Source organism: Balaenoptera acutorostrata, chromosome 1, assembly GCF_949987535.1.
Source record: "Balaenoptera acutorostrata chromosome 1, mBalAcu1.1, whole genome shotgun sequence".
Classification (NCBI taxonomy): domain Eukaryota; kingdom Metazoa; phylum Chordata; class Mammalia; order Artiodactyla; family Balaenopteridae; genus Balaenoptera; species Balaenoptera acutorostrata.
The window spans coordinates 37,873,470-37,888,919 of record NC_080064.1 but is presented as its reverse complement, the minus strand read 5'-3'; the positions used below and the strand labels follow the sequence as shown (position 1 = coordinate 37,888,919).

The following is a 15,450-nucleotide window of genomic DNA, read 5'->3' as shown; positions in this document are numbered from 1 at the left end:
TTGTGTTATCACCCTAGAGCAGGTGGTTGAGCTCAGCCCTGACTCAGCCCCTCCCACCTGCAGTGGCTGGTCCCTAGGGAGAGGGGAATCACAGGAGGATTTGTTTTGTCTTAGACTCCTACCTCAAATAATAAATCATTTATTTAGGGATACATTACATATGCAGTGAAACAATACAGAAAAGCAGAGGGTTTTTAATCATAATATTGGGGGTGTGGTGGAGAGAAATGGGGTCAGAGAAGGACACAAGGAGGGTTCAGAAATATTGGTTATGTTCTATTTCCTAATTGTGTAATTCCTTTATTCTTTACACTTTGCATATATGTTAGATATAGACAATATGAGAAACGTTTCACAGTTTAAAAAAAAATCCCATCTCTTTGGACCCCTGTGAGAGTCAACTTCTGGCACGATGAGATGGAGGCCACACCTGGTCCCTAAGGACAAAACCTTTCACGCCAGGCCTCTGGGTGTGTCTCTGAGTTCCAGCAGGCCCTGTGCTGGACTCCCCAGTGCTCCAGGACCGGCAGCTACACCCAGCTTCAGCCCTTCTCAGGCTTCTTGGACCCTGGCAGCTTGCTCCTGCACAGACTGCCACAGGGCCCGAATGTTGCCCTGGCCAAATCCAGTGGCCCCCTGCCTCTGAATCAGCTCCAGGAAGAAAGTGTCCTCTGCAAAGAGGGACTTGGTGAAGACCTGAAGCAGAAACTTGCCTCTGTCACCATCTAGCAAGACCCCCTGTCGGGCCAGCAGGCTAGGCTCATGCCCTGCAGCCACGATCTGCTTCTCCTTGCCTGGCTGCTGGTAGTAGGCCTCAGGAGGAGTCAGGAGCTGACCCCCGGCCCCTGCCACCCCCTCAGTGGCTTCCATGATATTTGGTGTGTATAGCCCCACGTGCTGCAGTCCAGGTCCCCCGTTCCGGGCCAGGAACTGCTCCACCTGGTCCTGTGGGCTGGTGACCCCCAGCAGGGACTCAGCCAGCACGAGGGTAGGGACAGCACTACCCGTAGGGGCCTGCAGGGCGGTGAGCCTCAGCCCCCCACGCCCGGACTCTGCTGCCACCTCCAGGCCCAGCTCCGGATCCTCACCTGGGCTCAGTGGCAGGTGGTGAAAGCCTAGACAGTCGTGGAACCAGCGCATCAGTTTTGGGGAGCTGCTGGGGGTGCAGGCCAAGGTCAGGTGGTCCACGTGGCTGACCCAGCCCGGGCCAGGTGCGGAGGGCACAGGCCTAAACCCGGGCAGGAAGGGCCCGCAGAAGCCAGTGCGCTCCAGCAGCGTCAGGCTGAGGTTGCCGGCCGGCGAGCTGACCACGGCGTAGGTGGCGGCGCCCTGCTCATCCCGAATGCTGACAGGGGGCACCGGCACGCTGCAGCCGAGTGCCGCCAGCGCCCGGGCGGCGGCGCCCGCGTCGGCCACATCGAAGCACAGGTTCGTGGCACTGGGCACCGCATGATGCGGGTCCAGGCCGTACAGCGGCTCTCCGGACCCCGCGCCCTCGTTCACCAAAAAGACCGCGTCCCCGCTCCGCAGAGCCAGCTGCCGCCAGCCGTCTGCTTCCCGCACCGCCAGGGGCTGGAAGCCGAAGAGGCGCTGCAGATCCTGGGCGAGGGGCAGCCCCGCGGGCACGTGGAAAGCGATATGGCAAAGATGGCGGGCGGGCGCGGCCATGGCGGTCTGGATGGCGACCCCGCCTGTCCTTCCCCTGGGGACAATCACTTGTCGTTCGGGACTCGGAGACTCTCAGTCCCTGGCTTGTCGTCGGAAGCCGGTGGAGTCCAATTTTGCCGGCAGACCGCGTTCCTCGATCTTTTTCGGGGAGAAGCCACAGACGGGACCACTTGGGGGCTTGCGGTTCCCTCTGCCGAACCACGCCAAACTGGAGCTGCCTGGAGACCGCCGAGTCTGAGCTGCGGCTCTAGAGAACCACGCGGAGCCAGTGCAGGGGTGGGGCGAGAGAGAGGGGGCGGAGCCAGTGACTGCCACTCTCCACCCTCTCGCTCAGCCTGTGTCGCCGAGAGTACACCGGGGACACAGGAGTGACCCTTCCCATGGCCTCTGGCTGGGCCTCACTCTTGGGCACTGACCTTCCCACGGTCTCTGGCTGGGCCACACACCTTTGGGCACTGAGCCTCCCAACCCCGGACCCTGGAGATCACAATAGCTGCCTTCACTAGGTGCCAGGCACTGGGTTCCCACTCATGCCCCAACCTCAGAGCAAAGGGAATCAGCCCTAGTTGGGGGAACAGTCCGAATTTTCCCTCTACAAGCACGGACTTTCTTAGCAATTTCATGTTTTAGCTTAAAATTTTTGGAGAATTTTGCTTTTAATTTCCTAATGTTCCTTTAAAACTTAAAATAGAATAAAATGCTTTAAATTACAGCTTTTCACTCTTTCCCCAAAATGGTCCAGAGAAATTTATGTTATAGGAAGATAGACCATTTATATAGCTCCTAAATGCATCTCTCTTTTGGGAAATCTCTCAGCTGCTCCTTTTCAACCCCACTTCTCCCTTAACATTTTTTACCCCCTTGTCCCAAACAAGATTTGGAGAAAAAAACAGTGGCTCAGGATCTGAAAGGAACAGCTGCACGGGCATCCTTTCTCACCCTCCTGACTCTATTAGGACTAGAATAAGTCCTCTTTGCTCTTTCCAGCTCCCTGATTGGGTATTAGGCCAGAGGAGCTTTCTGGGGGCATTTCTGGCCTTGCCACTGAGAACTGTGTGAGATCACTGGATTGAGGAAATTAGGAGTCTTCTGGAACTTCACCTGGTAGCTCTTGAAGGGTTTGGAAGGGCATTCCAAGAAGGGCAAATGGCATAAGCAAAAGCTCAGTGAGGAATGTGAGCCAAACCCTCAGAGGAGCAATGGAGCATAAGGTTGGGGAGACAGTTGGGATGGATGCCTGTGGTCTGAGACAATGCAAAAGAGATTCCTTTGTCAGGCAGCCTGGTGTGATGACTTACTGTTGAGTTTCATTGGCAGGAGGGAGAAGGATGTGATGAGGGGACAGGGCTTAGAAAAACACCTGGCTGGGTGTTTCAGGCCTACAGCCAGGAAGGCAGTACCCGAAGCGGGTCAGCAGTGGTGAAAGGCACTTGGTGCTACTCTGCACTCCAGTGAATTTGAGAACATGGGCTCCAAAAGCCAGAGAGACCTGGGTTTAAAAATCTACCTCCAACACTTACTAGCACATGTATAACTTTGGGCAAATTGCTTAACTTCTGAGTCTTAGTTTCGTCATCTATAAAAATGGGAATAATAATAGTACCTACTTCGTGGGATTGTTGTGATTAAATGAAATAGTATATGGTGCAGCCTGGCAAAAGAGATCCAGGTTTTAGCCTGTGAACCTGGGCCTGACTGTGGAGTCAGGGCATACAAAGGGCTACTCCTCCGTAGTCCTGAGCACTGGGAAGGCACTGGGAGGGCTCTGGCTTTGGTGGTGGATTCTGGGGGAGGAGGCCCTGGGAATAGGGATCTGAGTGGGCTGGTACAGAAAAGGCAATGCTCTGCCCCAGCTGTCATGATTGGGGCCCCAAGGGAGCAGCTTCCAGGCCTTTGGTCCGGGAGAAGGAATTTCCACTCAAGGGCTCCAGGTATGGACAGAGGGAACAGAAACAGGACCCCTGACCAATCACTTCTGACCTGGGGGAGGGTAGATTTCCAGAAGCTAAGTGGGGGTTGTCTTAAAGAAAAGGGTGACCTTGTCTGGGGCACGCTGCCCTGCAAGGGCACTGTGTTTGACTTTGGCCCAGTGCATAGACTGGGCTCTGGAGACCAGCTGGGGTTAGAGAACTAGACTCTACTTCCTGCAGCCCTGCTGGCGTCTTGGCCGTGACCTCCTGGGATCAGACTCGTGTCCTCCTGCGATCAGGACCTTGCGGAACTTTCCCAAGATGGGTCCTCCGAGCCTGGCCGCGGTTGCACTCCTCCTGGAGCTACTGATAAAGAGGGTGGGCGCTACTGATAAGGAGGGTGGGCGCGCAGGTTGAGACCTGAGGGAACCGGCCGATACCACTGGAGGGCGCGCGCGGGTCCGAGAGGCTAGGTGGTGACGCCTCTCCTATACATCTGCCTTCTACAACGACAAGGGCTGTGGAGGGCGGAGGAATCGAACTCTCGGAGCTCTCAGGCTAGGCCGGCGGCTACCCGAGGCACACTCTGCCCCTGCAGAAATCCTGACCCCTGCCCGCCCGCTCCTTCCCCTCCCCTTCTCCTCCGCTCTCCCCTCCCCTCCCCACCCCTCCCTTACCTGACCCCGCCCCTCCCAAGTTCCCTCCTTCCTTCCTTCCCCTGAAATCGTCTCCCGGAAACTCCCGCCTTTCTGGCCGCGCCCGTCCGGAGCTCCCTCCCCATCCTGGAGGCGACCACGGATGCTCCCTCCTTTCTGGCCTTGTCCCTGCCCTACCTCAATGTGATTCCGTTCTTCTCCTTGAGCCCTTGACTTTTTATGAGTGACCTGGAAGACCTCAGAGAAGGTGACTTTGTGTGTGTGTGTGTGTGTGTGTGGTAAAACACACATAATATTCACCACGTTACATTTTTAAGGTAAAGTTCAGTGGTATTAAGTACATTCATGTCGTGCAACCATCACCTCATCCATACTCTGAACCCTTCCTCCACAGCTGACACTGTACCCTTTAGATAGCTCGCCACTCTCCCCTCACCCTGCCCCTGGCAACCACTGTTCTATTTTCTATCTCTGTTATGATTTTGACTACTCTAGGTACCTCATGTAAGTGAAATCGTGCAGTGTTTGTGTGTGTGTGTGTGTGTGTGTGTGTGTGTGTGTGTGTGACTGGCCTATTTCACTTAGCATAATGCCTGTAAGTTTCATCCATGTTGTAGTATATGTCAGAATTGCGAGAAGGTGACTTTTGAGTTAATTCCTGAAGGAAGTGAGGTGGCAAGAGGAACAAATGTAAAGGCCCTGAGGCAGGAATGGGGCTGGTGTATTGGAGCAAAAGGCCAGTGCAGCTGGAATAGGATAGGGAGGAGGGGGAATAGTAGCCATAAGGCAAACTTTGGCTTTTACTCTGAACACGATAGGAAGCCACTGGAGGGTTTAAGCTGAAGGGTGACCGGATCAGACTCCACATTTCTATTGAACCTCGCTGGCTGCTGAGTTGATAATAGGATGGAGGGGAGCAAGGGCAGAATGGGGAGGCCAGTGAAGAGACTGTTGCTTCTAACATTGTCTGGAGGACTAGGGAAGGCTTCCCAGGAGAAGCTGAGACCAGAAGTTTGAGTAGGAATTGAGAAGGTGAGGGGTACCTTTATGTGTTGGAGGTTGGGAGTGAAGTGTTCCAGGTGGAGGACACGGCTTATACAAATGTGTGGAGGTGAGAGCAAGTGTAGTTGATTGGCAATTGTTAGTACAGTTGACCCTTTTTTAAAAAAAATTTTTTGGCCGCACTGCGCAGCATGCAGTTTATTAGTTCTCTGACCAGGGATCGAACCCGCATCCCCTGCAGTAGGAGTGCAGAGTCTTAACCACTGGACTGCCAGGGAAGTCCCAGTTGACCCTTGAATAACACGGGTTTGAACTTACATGCGGGTCCACTCATATGCAGGGTTTTTTTCAGTAAATACATACTACAGTAGTACATCATTCGTGGTGCGTTGAATCCGAGGATGCAGAACTGCAGGTGTGGCGAGCTGACTGTAAAGTTATATGCAGATTTTACAGGGATTTGCAACCGTGCAGGGGTTGGCCCCCAACCCTACCCACCCCCCCACCACGTTGTTCAAGGGTTAGCTCATTAAACCCCTAGATTGGGAGCTTCCTGGGGAAGAGATGTATTTTCATTTCCATAGGGCAGGGCCTCTACAGGCGCTCTGAAGACCTGCTGATACCACCCTCTCCTCCCCTGTCACTGTGAAGTAAGAAGTAAGAATGCCACCTGGGTTAGACTAACCAGGGCTCTGGGTCTCACCAACACTCACATCATCAGTGAGCTTGCTTTACTGATTTTCCTCTCTCTCTTATATATCTTCATTCTCTCCCTTTTAAGAGAGATCATCAGGTCTCTCTCATCTTAAAACAAAACAAACCAAAAAACCCTCCCTCTATCCTGCTTACTTCTACAACTATTTTTGTATAATTCTCCTACCCTTCACAGCCAAACTTATAAAAATAAGAATTTTTAAAAATTAAAGTACAGTTGATTTACAATATTGTGCTAGTTTCATGTATACAGCAAAGTGATTCAGTTATATATATATATATATATATATATATATATATATATATATATATATATTTTCAGATTATTTTCCTTCATAGGTTACTACAAGATATTGAATATAGTTCCCTGTGCTATACAGTAAATTCTTGTTGCTTATTTATTTTATGTATAGTAGTTTGTATCTGTTAATCCCACACTCCTAATTTATTCTCCCACTGACCCCCGTCCCTTTCCCCTTTGGTAACCATAAGTTTGTCTTCTATGTCTGTGAGTCTCTTTCTGTTTTGTATATACATGTTCATTTGTGTTATATTTTAGATTCCACATATAAGTGATATATATTTGTCTTTCTCTAACTTACTTCACTTAGTGTGATATTCTCTAGGTCCACCCATGTTGCTGCAAATGGCAATATTTCATTCTTTTTATGGCTAATATTCCACTATATATATACCACATTTTTTAAAAAAGATATTTATTTATTTGGTTGCACCAGGTCTTAGTTGCATCAGGCAGGCTCCTTCGTTGCGGCTCCAGGGCTCCTTAGTTGCAGCATGCATGTGGGATCTAGTTCCCTGACCAGGGATCAAACCCGGGCCCCTGCATTGGGAGCGTGGAGTCTTATCCACTGCGCCACCAGGGAAGTCCCATATACCACGATTTTTTTAAATTTAACATTTTATTTCATGGAACTAACATATACAAAGTAAAAAAAAGTGTCTGAGAGCAAAAAATGATTTTCCGAGTACTTTTTTCTTTCTAGTATTTCATTTATTTAATAAATATTTGTTTTACTCATACTATGTATGGGGAACTTTGCTATCTGCTAAGAACACACACACACACTTGGCATTGCCCCTACTTTTAATCTAATTATGGATAATGGCTACTTGTAATAAGAACAAAGACTTCTATGCTTAACATACATTAACTCATTAAACAAAAATACTATAATCATGTCCACTTTGTAGATGGAGAGACTGAGGCAAAGAAGAGTTAAATAATTTGCACAAGGCAGACAGCTGGTAAATGGAGAGGATGGAATTTCAAATCTGGCTTATTTTTTAATTTTTAGTCTCTTAACCATTATAGTGCATTTATTCTCTTAGCTCCCTGCCCACTGCTGGCACCGCTCAGCTTGTGGGATCTTAGTTCCCCAGCCAGGGATTGAAACCAGGCCCACAGCAGTGAAAGTGCCTTCTTAACCACTGGACTGCCAGGGAGTTCCCTGCATGTATCTTTTTGAATTAGCATTTTCATCTTTTCCGGATATATGCCCAGGAGTGGGATTGCTGGATCATACGGTAGCTCTATTTTTAGTTTTTCAAGGAACCTCCATACTGTTTTCCATAGAGGCTGCACCAATTTACATTCCCACCAGCAGTGTAGGAGGGTTCCCTTTTCCCCACACCCTCTCCAGCATTTATTGTTTGTAGCCTTTTTGATGATTTGATTTTTGACCATTGTGAGGTGGTACCTCATTGTCGTTTTGATTTGCATTTATATAATAATTAGTGATGTTGAGTGTCTTTTCATGTGCCTATTGACCATCTGTATGTCTTCTTTGGAGAAATGTCTATTTAGGTCTTCTGCCCATTGAAAATTAGTTGTTTTTTTTAAATTAATTAATTTATTTATTCTTGGCTGTGTTGGGTCTTCGTTTCTGTGCGAGGGCTTTCTCTAGTTGCGGCGAGCGGGGGCCACTCTTCATCGCGGTGCGCGGGCCTCTCACTATCGCGGCCTCTCTTGTTGCAGAGCACAGGCTCCAGACGCGCAGGCTCAGTAGTTGTGGCTCACGGGCCCAGTTGCTCCGCGGCATGTGGGATCTTCCCAGACCAGGGCTCGAACCCATGTCCCCTGCATTTGCAGGCAGATTCTCAACCACTGCACCACCAGGGAAGCCCCGAAAGTTAGTTTTTAAAGACATATAAATTATGTAAAATTTCACTGTACATGCTTGCAATAAATATCCAAACATATAGGGACTTCTCTGGTGGTCCAGTGGCTAAGACTCAACGTTCCCAATGCAGGGGGCCTGGGATCGATCCCTGGTCAGGGAACGAGATCCCCCATGCCTCAACTAAAAACCCCACATGCCGCAATGAAGATCCCGCATGCTGCAACTAAGACCTGGTGCAGCCAAATAAATAAATAAATAAATATTTTAAAAAATCCAAATGAAAAAACATAAAATGAAAAGTAAAATCTCCTTACGCTGACTACCCTGCAGAAATAACCACTGTGAAGAGTTTCTTGTGTATCCTTTTTAAGCATTTTCTATGCATTTATACAAGCATATATGGCTGTCCTTTTTCCTTGATGCATCCAGTCTTTTTTTTTTTTATTAATTTATTTTTTATTTATTTTTATTTTTGGCTGCATTGGGTCTTTGTTGCTGCACGCGGGCCCCCTCTAGCTGCGGCGAGCGGGGACCACTTCATTGTGGTGCACGGGCCTCTCAATGCGGTTTCCTGTCTTGTTGCAGATCATGGGCTCTAGGTGTGCAGGCTTCAGTAGTTGTGGCACATGGGCTCAGTAGTTGTGGCTTGCAGGCTCTAGAGTGCAGGCTCAGTAGTTGTGGCGCACGGGCTTAGTTGCTCCACAGCATGTGGGATCTTCCTGGACCAGGGCTTGAACCCGTGTCCCCTGCATTGGCAGGCGGGCTCCCAACCACCGTGCCACCAGGGAAGTCCTGATGCATCCAGTCTTGATGCATTCATTTCAATACATGTAAATCTAGCATGTTATTTTTTTTAATTTAATTTAATTTATTTTTTTTATACAGCAGGTTCTTATTAGTTATCTATTTTATACATTAGTGTATATATGTCAATCCCAACCTCCCAATTCATCCCACCACCACCCCCCAGCATGTTCTTTTTAACAGATATATAATATCCTGTTGTGTGGCTGTTTTATAGCTAATTTAACGAGCCTCCTGTTGATGAGTATGCAAATTGTATTTCACTTTAGCTATTTATAAAATGCCACAGTAAACATCCTCTCTGTAAGTCTTTGTGTATGGGTGAAGTACATTTGTAGGCTAACTTCTTGGAAGTAGAATTGTTGGGGTAAAGGCTGTGTGTATTTTTAATTTTCATAAATTCTGCCTAATTGCCATTCAAAAAAGTTGTACCTAATTACACTCTCACTGATAACTTTGATAGTTTAGCCAAATTTATTGAAAGAGTTGTCTACAGTTGCTTTCTCCACCTCTTCACCTCCTACTTACAGCACAACTCACTCTAACTTGGCTTCTCTCCACCACTTCACTTTAAAAGGATCTAAGGAGAGGTTGACTGCTCTCTCCTTTCTGAAACACTCTTGCCCTGGCTTTTATAATACCGTACTTGCCTGGTCTTCCTCTGCCCACTTGTGAATGTTGGTACTGCTTAGGATTTCAGTTACCATCTGCATGCAGATGACCCCCACATTATTTCCTGCTTCCTAATCTTTATCCACCTGCTTATTTGCCATCTTGACGTGCATGTCCCACAGGCACCTCAGATTCAACATGCCCAACATCCTCCTCCTTCTGGTGCTCCCTTCTCAGCAGCTGTTCCACTGCTGTCCAGTGGTCCTAGCCGGAAACCTGCAAGTCATTTTTGAACTGCACTGTCCCTCAACCTTCACCTCCAGTCAATCACCATGTCCCTGCCCATTCTATCTCCATAATATCTCTCAAACCATCACATCTCTCATCATCTCCCCACACTACCCAAGTCCAGGTCCTCACTGTGTACCACCTGCACACTGCAATGACCTTCTAATTGCCTCCCTGGCTTTAGACTTACTACTCTCCAAACCAGTCTCCACCCTGTAGCCAGAGTGAGCTTTGAAAAATGCAGATCTGATTATGTTACAGTCCTGCTTAAAACCCTTCACTAAGTTCTGATTGCACTTAGGGTAAAGACAAATAAATCTCCCCTGGCTGATTAGGCCTTGACAACCTAACTGTTGTCACCACTAACAATTGTTAGTCACCAACTGTTGTCACTACTAACCCCCTCCTTCATACTGTAATTAGTTTCTTGAATGTTTTATGCTCCTTCCCTCACAAGAGTTTTTGTCTTTGGTGTTCGTTCCTGCCTGGAATACTCTCTCTTTCCCTCCTGCCTTGACCTGGCAAACACCTTCTCAATAAGTAGGTCTCAGCATAAATTTAACTTGTTTGAGGATGCCTTCCAAGACCCTGAGACTTATGCCCAGTGCCTAACACAAGGGTTGGCACGTGTTGAGAGCTCAATAAATATTTACTAATGAACAAGCCAAGGCCTCAAGGGCCAGGTGGGTGATTACCAGGCTGCAGTTTTTCACATGACCTCTGGGTGTCACCCTTGGCCTCAACTTAACCAGGTCTTGGCTGGGAACCCAGAAGGAAGGGCAGATTTGATGCCCAGCCTGGCCCATCCATCCAGCAAACTGGGAAAGGTTATGGGAAGCCCAGCTACTTCCTGGGTCTGACACGTTCTCCATCTGCTGTGGGTCAGCTGGCTTGATAGGGTGACCGATCATACCAGTTTTCCCAAGACTGAACTGCCTATGCTCCCAGGATGTGGAAATTTTAGTCATAAATCTGAGACAATCCCAGGCAAATCAGGAGGATTGGTCACTGAACCATGGACAGAGGGGTTGAAACCCCCACCAATGCACTAGACTAAGGTCCAGGCCCAGCAGGAGAGCTGGCTCCAACCCAGCCAAGCTCCTTGCAGCAACACCACTGGTGGGGCTGACCCTGTAGCCTGGTGGTTGTAAGAATTTAGGGAGAGAAAGTATATATACTTTAAAGGAATATAAAGAGACCAACTTATGTCTGACAATGTCTACCATTTATTCAGTGCCTCTGGGCATAACATACTTATACATATCTTTTCTAATCCTCACAGAAACCCTAAGAGTACAGAAGATTGTTTTCCTTTCAGAGATTAGAAAACTGAGACTCAAGAGACCAGACTCAAGTAACCAGCCCAAGTCACGCAGCTGTTAAGTAATATGGTGAAATTCAAACCCTTATCTGTCCAAGTACAAAGCTTCAGCTATTTTCACTGAATCTTTAGCCTGGCCATTTCCTTCCTTCTCTAGTCACCATTTGAGAGCCCCAGGAGTGTGAGTAGGAGGCAAGAGGCAGGTGTGGGTGGAAAGGGTTGAGGAAGAGGGTCTGTGATCAGGGCCTGAGTGGGGGATAGGGGATGCACATAGCATTGACAGCTTGCCTGTCCACATCAGAGAAGTCTCTGCTGTCTTGAACTAGGTGTGGGCATAGCCTGGGGACTCTAGGGAGGCCCCTTCACAGGCTGTCATGCTGACACCAGGCTGTATATTCATCGAGAAGCCAGGGCTGTGTTTCCCAGAGTCCAGGATGAACCCAGCCAGGTCTTATCTGATTGCAAATGGACATCTGGACATGAGAGAGGCACAGGGGAGGGGCCATCAGGAGCTAGCCATAAACTCAAGGGATAAGTGAGGGGTGGGGGGATGGGTGGGGATGTGACAAGGGTCATGGTAAGTACAGTGCCTCGCCCAGAGTTTAAGCTCAGTGAGTGGTTGCAATTAATGAGATAGCCAACTGCCCCTCTTTCCCAGAGATATTTGTAAGGCTGAGTTTTATTTTTGCCCAGATGGTTGTTTAGGAATTGAACTGCTTTTGAATACAAAACAAGAGTTGCTTGTGTAGAAGCATGAGCAGAGGCCTGACTTTGGTTGTGTGGAAGAATGGTCAGAGGCCTGACTAGGCTGTGCAGTGGTCAGAGCCCAGATGAACATTTATTGGTCTGGCAGCCAGATATCTGCTCCACAGGAGGTGTGATAAGCCAGACTCTGGGATTCCTTTGCATTAAAAAACAAAATGCAGGCATCCTTCAAGAATTTTAAGTTCTCTGGCAGGAAGGTGCTTTGGGCCATTCTGTTTTACTTTATTTTATTGGTGATGTCCAAAGATTTTTAGGGTGCAAGATCTGTCCTGGATCATCTTGGCCTCAAACCTGCCAGCCCCTGGCACTGGTATGACCTGGTACCCCATGGCCAGGTTCTTCCCTGTGGCTCTACTCTGCCAGCCAAGCCATCAGATGGGTGGTACTTGAGCAAGTCTTACCCAGAGTTGGGCCATGTCTCTGCTCTTCCCTAGCTGGCCTTCCAGCTTCCACTAGAGAACTGGACCTTGTACATTCTAGGGAAGGCTGGGGATCTGGGCATAAAGCAGGGGCGGAGAGGAGAGAAACCTTGATTAAGCTGCCTTGTCCACAGGATTCCTCTTTCCTTCATTTTGAAAATACCTAGTTTGTTCCAACTGTGAAGAAAGGGAGGAGGAACTTGTGAAAGTCACCAATACTGTACCATCGCATTGATGTGGGACCTCTTGCCAGAAGCTCATGGAAGACAGTGACCTGGTGCAGTGGAAAGCACAAGACTTTAGGGTCAGTCAGAATTGGATTCTGTTACTTTCTTGCTGGGTAACCTTGGGAAAGTTACTCAACCTCTCTGAGTCTTGATTTCCTCAATTGATAAATAGGGATAATAATAATAATGATAATGTCTACATCATATGTTTGTTTTGAGGTCTAAATTTGCTGACCAATGTATATAAAAATATAATATTTATTGAGTGCTTATTTTGTGGTAGGTCATGTTTAAGTGCTTTATAAGCATAATATGAACTCACATAACCCTATGAGTTGTGTACTTCCATTGTCCGTGCTTTATAGATACAAAACTGAGACTCAAAGAGCGTGAGTAACTTGCCCACGCTGGTAAGTAGCAGAGCCAGGATTTGGACCCAGGCAGTCAGGCTCCAGTTCACATGTACTTAACTACCAAGTCATGATGCCATATGGAGTAGGGCTGAATAAGGAATAGCTATTATGATCATAGTAATTTAGTATTAAATGCTTTTTATATCCATGGTGTTAAGTGTTAATTATTAGCATATTTGGATGCAACGTTTATCCCTTTTGTTCCTATTTCTTCCACAGCCATGGCAACAAAGGGCCTTGTGCTCACTATAGCAGAGCGTCCTGTCTTTGTCCGATCCAGCCCAGTACATCAGTCTCTGCAAATAACAAAAGATGTGGCCACTCGGCCGCCTGTCTGTGCCCCCACCAGAGCACTGAGAAAGGTTGAGGCCTCTCCAACTGGAGCTGAACTAGGAGAGCAGCAGACAGGTACATATAGGCTGACCCAGAGCAGGGCTTACAAAAGAGAGGTCATGCTTAATAAACCTGATTAATTTCTTTGAGTGGCAACAATGTAAGCAGACAAGGGTAAAAGGAGGGATAGTAATTTATCCTGATTCCAAGGCACAGGAGTGCAGCTAAAACCAACACACAGATTTTATGGAGATGCTACTGGGGCCTGGAGGTTTCTGGTGGGGTTCAGCCTTGGGGGCAGCCAGAGGGAAACTCAGTGAGTTGCTCACAGTGACCTAGTGAAGAGGAAACCCAGAGCAGGGACAGAGCACAACCTGCCTAAGCCATCTAACCTAGACACAAATCTGCCTGTTAATTCCCTTCCAATGGCTTCCTGCCGCCTATATATGATAATAATGTGGATGATAATTAAACAATGATGGCTGTGTTTATTTGATATCTACTATGTGTAGGGTACTATACAAAAAGGAAACTGAAGCAGAAAGCTTAAGAAACCTACCCAGTCACATACGTATTAACACACAGCTGGGCCTCCAACCCAGTCTGCTCTCACATTCTAGTCCATTTGCAACTGTGTTTAATGATGCGTCTCTTCCATTAAACAGGAAGTCCCTCTGTAGCAGGGACTGATTCAACCTTTGCTGCTTTAGCCCTCAGTAGATGGAAATGCTGAAGCTCCTACGTCCTCTGTGCTTCTCTTTCTGAACACTCTTCCCTGGGTGAGCTCATCCTTGCTTTTGGCTTCAGGTCCCACCTCCTGGAGGAAGACTTCTAGAGAAGGCATTATGGTTGACTCCCTAACCTCTGACACACCCCAGATGATTAGTCTGAGCCCATCGTATAAATTCCTTCCTTCTTGCCAGTAACTGGTTTAGGAACGGGGTTATACCCAGTGAGACTAAGAGGACATTTGCTGGGGGGCTTCTGGGAAAGGTTTTCTCACTCCTAGGAGAGAATCACTGGAAGCGACATTCCCAGTGGCTCTCTTCCTGGGAATGTTGTCAAGTCTGGATATGTCCTGGACCTACTGCAGCTGGTGTGCTCCCAAGCTGAGAATGGAGCCAACAGCAGGGATGGCAGAGTGGAGAGCTGGAAGGAGTCTTTGTCCTTGAAGGCATGAGTGCCCTGCCATCCCTGGAGGTCACCCTAATGCTGAACAAGGGAAATTAAATATTGTCACTGCTGAAGCTATTGAGAGTGGGCTTTCTGATATTTTGTGGTGGAAAGCATCCTTACTAATATAACCAGGGCAGCATTTTGACTTTTGTGGGCCCCTTCCTACAGAACAATTTCTTTTTTAATTATGTTTTATGACTGCATTGGTGTAAAGATGAATATATTAATATTATCTATTAAAACATCTTTATTAAAACTTTTTTTCTGGGATTTCCCTGGTGGTGCAGTGGTTGGCAATCTGCCTGCCTATGCAGGGGACACGGGTTCAAGCCCTGGTCTAGGAAGATCCCACATGCCGTGGAGCAACTAAGCCCGTGCGCCACAACTACTGAGCCTGTGCTCTAGAGCCCGCGAGCCACAACTACTGAGCCCGCGAGCCACAACTACTGAAGCCTACCACCTAGAGCCTGTGCTCCACAACAAGAGCAGCCACCGCAGTGAGAAGCCTGCACACCGCAACGAAGAGTAGCCCCCGCTTGCTGCAACTAGAGAAAGCCCACACGCAGCAACGAAGACCCAAGGCAGCCAAAAAAAAAAAAACAGAAATAGAAGTGTCTTTAAAAAAATAAAATAAAATAAACTTTTTTTCTAATTTAAAGGAGATTAAAGCATTTTTTTTTTTGAGGAGCCCTAAGAGTATTGGGGCACGAATGTGCCTACCCATGCCTAGTAGATAGACTGGTCCTGGATACGACTCCCAAATAGTCATGTCCAGGCCATACCTCCCTTTTGACCTTCAAACCTGCATACCCCACTGCTTATTGGATAGTTCCACTTGAGTGTCTTACCTCAAATTCAGCATACCTAAGGCTGAACACACAGTTTCTCCCACACCTTTTCTTTGTCCAGTGTTCCCTGTCTGAATGAACTATGTACTGACCAGCTAGTTGTACCAGCCAGAAACATGGGACCTCAACTTCTGCCTCACCCTGTGTCCAATC

The 15,450-nt window shown here is 47.9% G+C and overlaps 1 protein-coding gene and 1 long non-coding RNA gene across 2 annotated transcripts; one reads left to right on the top strand and one right to left on the bottom strand.

Annotated features, from left to right (window-relative positions):
- Positions 1-215: 215 nt before the first annotated feature.
- Positions 216-2,095, bottom strand: HPDL (4-hydroxyphenylpyruvate dioxygenase like). Its single transcript, XM_007198653.3, has one exon. The coding sequence runs from the start codon at positions 1,666-1,668 to the stop codon at positions 553-555; it is 1,116 nt and encodes a 371-aa protein (XP_007198715.3). The 5' UTR covers positions 1,669-2,095; the 3' UTR covers positions 216-552.
- A 9,617-nt stretch (positions 2,096-11,712) lies between these two features.
- LOC130707431 (uncharacterized) lies at positions 11,713-15,024 on the top strand. The gene is made up of 4 exons (XR_009007326.1): positions 11,713-12,604; positions 13,160-13,348; positions 13,939-14,052; positions 14,737-15,024. It is a non-coding gene; the product is annotated as an uncharacterized LOC130707431 (long non-coding RNA).
- The last annotated feature ends 426 nt before the right edge of the window (positions 15,025-15,450 follow it).

Bases quoted from the DNA above. Each gene is read 5' to 3' on its own strand.
- HPDL (XM_007198653.3), bottom strand. From the start codon at position 1,668: ATGGCCGCGCCCGCCCGCCATCTTTGCCATATCGCTTTCCACGTGCCC.